General features: G+C 53.8%; 1 protein-coding gene across 1 annotated transcript; it reads right to left on the bottom strand.

Moving 5' to 3' along the window:
* Positions 1-239: 239 nt before the first annotated feature.
* LOC131575491 (inositol 1,4,5-trisphosphate receptor-interacting protein-like 1) lies at positions 240-1,724 on the bottom strand. Its single transcript, XM_058831078.1, has one exon. It carries the CDS (start codon positions 1,722-1,724, stop codon positions 240-242), a length of 1,485 nt encoding a protein of 494 aa, XP_058687061.1.
* Positions 1,725-4,564: the final 2,840 nt, after the last annotated feature.

Genomic DNA, 4,564 nt, shown 5'->3' with positions numbered 1-4,564 from the left:
TGCCAAGGGACGTTTAGGTTGCATGTTAGGCAAAAGGTTTTGACTGAAAGAGTGGCAAAAGTAGTGGAATTGTCTTCTCGGGGGAGGTGATGGAGTCACCATCCCTGGATGTGTTGAAAAAACCTTGGATGTGGCACTCAGTGTCATGGTTTAGTTGAGGTGGTGTTAGGGCATGGCTTGAACTTGATGATGTTAAATGGCTCTTGCGACCTAGCACTGCTGTGATTCTAGGAGCCCTGCTAACAGTGGCCATAGGCCAGCAACCTCGCCAGGCGATGGCGCAGATCAAGGCAGGCTTGCATGGCCTGGGAGTGGGCAGCCCGATCCTGCCACAGGCTGTGGAAGAGGTTGGATGGCCTAGCCGTTCGTACATCTGGGGGCAGCCTGATCTCCTCTGGAAGCCTCTGGTTGCCCACAATAAAATGCTGCAGGTGTTTCTTTTGCAGAGCTAAGCGCAGCTGCTCCAGGACATCGGACAGCTGAAGCAGGAAATACCTGCTGTGCCACTGTGAGAGCGGTACGGTGTTCAGCTGGTGCATGATGATGGTCTTGATGGAATGGATGGAGAAGCCCTTGCACTCCTGAAAAGCTGCAGCAAGGAGCTGCAGGCATTTGAGGTGCGAGCTGTCCTGAGGGAGCTGCCTGGCCATGTGCCTGAAGAACTTTGTCTCTGCCATGCTGTAGGTCTCAGGCCACACTGTGCTTGGGGTGTGGGCCCCTCGAGGCCGGCTGCTGATAAAGATGTCCGAGGTAAATCGCTGTAGCCCAAGCATCACTTGAACCTGGAAGCTTTCCTGGCCGTTGGACAGCCTGAGGTGGCAGAAGCGCTGGGAGCAGTGCAGCGCTAAATGCCAACTGCGTGACTCAGGCAAACGCTGCCAGCTTACTCCCAGCAGTCTGTAGAAGAAGTAGACCGTTTTCTCCACGTCAAGGTAGGAGCCGGTGCACAGCATGTCTAGGAGGTTGGGCTGCTCAGTTAGCATGCCAATCACGTCAGGGTGGTGGCGGAAGCACATCATGTTCACACCCTCCTGCCCCCTCGGGCAGCTGCACACCAGCTCCACGCGGACGCGGAAGTTCCTGCCGGGCCTCAGCCAGTCAGTGTCACGCTCCAGGCGGAAGATGTGGCCTGAGGGAGCAGTCAGGGGTACAAGCACATGGTACACACTTTCCTCCCCGCTCTCAGTCCAGCCTTCAAAGGCACTGCCAAAACCAATGGCTTGGTGCAGCACCGGGAAGAAAGTCCCAACCAAGGCACGCCTGAGGGCACTTAGCAATTTCTCCATCATGGCCGTTGTCCTGTCGCAGCCTGCCTGCAGGTCCTGTACAGGCCACTGTATGCGCTCCTCCAGAAGCCATGCCAGATCGTATGACCGTGCCTTGTCCTCTTCCTCGCTCTCCTTCTCCCGCTCGCCGTTGACCTCTGCCTCACGCCTTCTCTTCCTCCACATAAACCATAGGGGCAAGAGAAGAAGCAAGAGCCCGACAAATGCCCAGACCTGCCAGGCCTGCAAGGCAGACCAGAGCAGGTCTCCCCAGGATGGGCCACTCTGCATCAGGGCGAGCTGCTCCACCTCCAGCTCCAGCAGAATCCTCTCGCGTTCCTGGAATCTTGCACGCTCCTCCATGAGCAGACGCGTCGCCTCGTCCAAATCGTCCCCCACGGGCTGTGGGTAGTGGACTATGCTTTGCAAGAGCAAGAACCACAATACCCAGGTATCCATGGTCTGCAGGAGGATAGAGAGAAGGCCGTGAGGGGAGCGGGGAAAGAGGCAGCTGGCAGTGGGGGCAGCAGGTCTGGGAATCCCAGGGATCTGGGGGCAGCAAGGCCTGTCCCACTGCCCCAGCAGCAGTAGCAGCTGGTACCCTAGCCAAGGCTCTACCATGAGGGGCTGTCCCTGCATGCAGCGGGGAGAACCCAGCCCCAGGTGCAGCGTTTCTGCCCCGGCCCTTGTCCCCAGCACAGCCTGCCCGCCACATGTGCACTCACCGCTTGCCCAAGCAATACAGGGCCAGAGTTACCTGCTGGGGCCTTTTCCATCTGCCCCCATTGTGAGGCGCCCCCTGTGATGTCACAGGTGCCGCAGCGCATCACAAGCCAGCCAACTGCACCCTTTGTCCCTACCCCAGCTCAGCCACTTAGAGTGGCCCTGGTTAAGGGCTTAAGGCTGCTTTGGAGTGAATCTTCTTCAAAGAACGTCCCTTGGTCTTTCTTTTGTCTTTCTGGCCTCCATTGCCAGTCTCCTAGATCTCCATGTTGGAAGGCACCCTTGGGGATCATTGAGTCAAAGCCTCGACTCCACACTGCTTGAGCTACCCTGAAATCTCTGCATCATGCGGCTTGAAAAAGTCCCTGAAGTTCACACAGTTCCACTGCAAACTTAACACTGCCTACTCCACCAGGTCCCCAGATGGCACATGCCCATGACTTTTAAACCTCTCTGAGGGGGGTGACTCAGCCATTGATTGCCCTAGGCAGCCTGTTGCCAAGCTTGAGATCCTTTTGTTGAAGGAATACTTCCTGGAGATCCAATCTAAATCTCCTTTGGCACAACTTGAGGTCATTTCCTCTGATCATATTGTTTGTTCCCTGGGCTGGTAAATCTAATGAGCCCCACTTAGCTACAAACTCCCTTCAGGCACCATCTGCATTGTGTCGGGTGCAGATGTTAGGGCTGTGAGACCAGCTCTTCCCAGAGGAGAGGAAAGGTGCTGCTTTTGCACTCTGGTCCCCGGGATGCAGTGGGACCAAATGGCTTGTCAGTGGGCAGAAGGCTGCCAGGAAGTGTTTCCATGCGAGGAGAACCTTGCTGCCAAATACATCACCCAAGGCAATCCGTCCCCTTCCAAGCAGAAGGAAAAATCAGAATTCTCCTTGTAGAAAATGGGAAGCTTAAGAGGGAAAGTCAGTGCCGGAATGTGCCAGGATACCCACGTGGGTTTTGCCAACCTGCAAGGCCAGACCGTGAAGGTGGGATCCCGGCAGCCAAGAGATGCCCTCTTGCTCTGGGGCCTTCCATGGAACTGGCAGCACAGATGAGAGCCTTTCCTTGGCCTTGGCCTTCAGCAAGGCCACAGTGTGGGCAAAGCCCGAAGTCCCTAAGAAAGCAGCTCAGATTTACACTGGGCAACCTGAAGGATGCCCAAGGACAGACAAGCTCAACAAGGTGCTAGTGCAGTAGAGCTTAGGCTACAGCTTTCTGCCCTTGTATCTCTGGAGCCTTGCAGGGGAAGGCCGCATGGCTTGGGGTGACTTTCAGCAGCTCTCCTGCTAACAGCCCCGGGCCCGCCAGGCTGTTTGGTCTCAGGCCTGGCAAGAGCAGAAAGAAGCCCCCAAAGCCTGGCTTCGTAGAGCCCTGAGACAAGCAAAGATGAGGAGAGCGCAGAGAAGAGGCCATCAGCAGTGCACAGCAGCTTCTTGCTGAATGACAATAAATGACAGAAAATTCAAACATTATGATGGTTTGGGGTTTGTGTTGTGCTTTTTTTGGAGCCTTTCCCCCCGCCACAGGAAAACGTGTGGCATTTTCCGTGTTGCGCACCTGGGTTTGAATGGTCTGCTCTTGGTGCTGCCTAGACAAAACTCAAAACTGTGCCTTTGCCCCTCTCCTTACTCTGTTATCATTTGTCATTTCTTGGGGGTTTTTGGGTAACACCGTTTCTTTTTCCTCACCTTGTGCTCAGGAGCTGGGAGGGCCGCCAATCTCCCTCCCTCCAGCCCAGCTTGGCCCTGAAAGGTTTCTGCAGTAGGGTAGCGCGGTATGTTGCCAGTGGCTCAGCTGCCAGCACCTGATTTTGGCAGAGCCCAAACCTCACGGCAACGCTGCAGGAATCACTGCCCCACCGCCCATCTTGTCCAGGTCTGGAGCTCATTTAAATGGTGGGGTTTTTAATCTAGCTGCCTGAAGAAAGAAACAATCCTATGGCAGAGGGAGCTTGAGGCTGTAATTTAGGGATCAAGCAGCAGGTGGGGACAGGACTGGTTAAAGCTAAGCCGACCACAGGTGTCATGGCAAGAGGCAGTCGTGCCGTCCTGGTTGCCTGTGTAATGTGCCCCTTCCATTGGCTTTGGGATGTGATGCATTTGGAAAGAAGGCGGGGTTTTAATGGAAAACCGCTCCGAATATTCACAGAGTCCTCTCAGAGGTAAAAGTGAACTTGGCTTTATTTCTATCTTTAGCACGCTCTTACAGGGTCCCACAGGGTTCGCGCAGCTTAACCAGCTACTATTGGCCAATACGTTTTGTTGATCCTTCCTTTTCTTGTCCACAACATCATTGTTTTTCTTCATTCTCGCTGCTCCAGGAAAGTTCCAAGAGCACTGTCCCCGGAATTGTCGTCTGGCTTGAAAGCTGGGTCGTGCAGACAGGCTTTTACTAGAATACCTCAATAGATATATAATGTTCCTATAATAAGAATACTTAATTAGTCTTACTAAAAACTGTCACAAGCAGTGCATAGCACTTAGAGAAGAATTATGAATAATGACATTCTAATGAAATATTATCAATATAATTGGAATTGATAGTAAAATACTTGAAGATTTCTTACTGCTGCATCAGGA

Source organism: Poecile atricapillus, chromosome 2 (assembly GCF_030490865.1).
Source record: "Poecile atricapillus isolate bPoeAtr1 chromosome 2, bPoeAtr1.hap1, whole genome shotgun sequence".
NCBI lineage: Eukaryota > Metazoa > Chordata > Aves > Passeriformes > Paridae > Poecile > Poecile atricapillus.
This window is presented reverse-complemented; position numbering and strand designations above follow the sequence as displayed.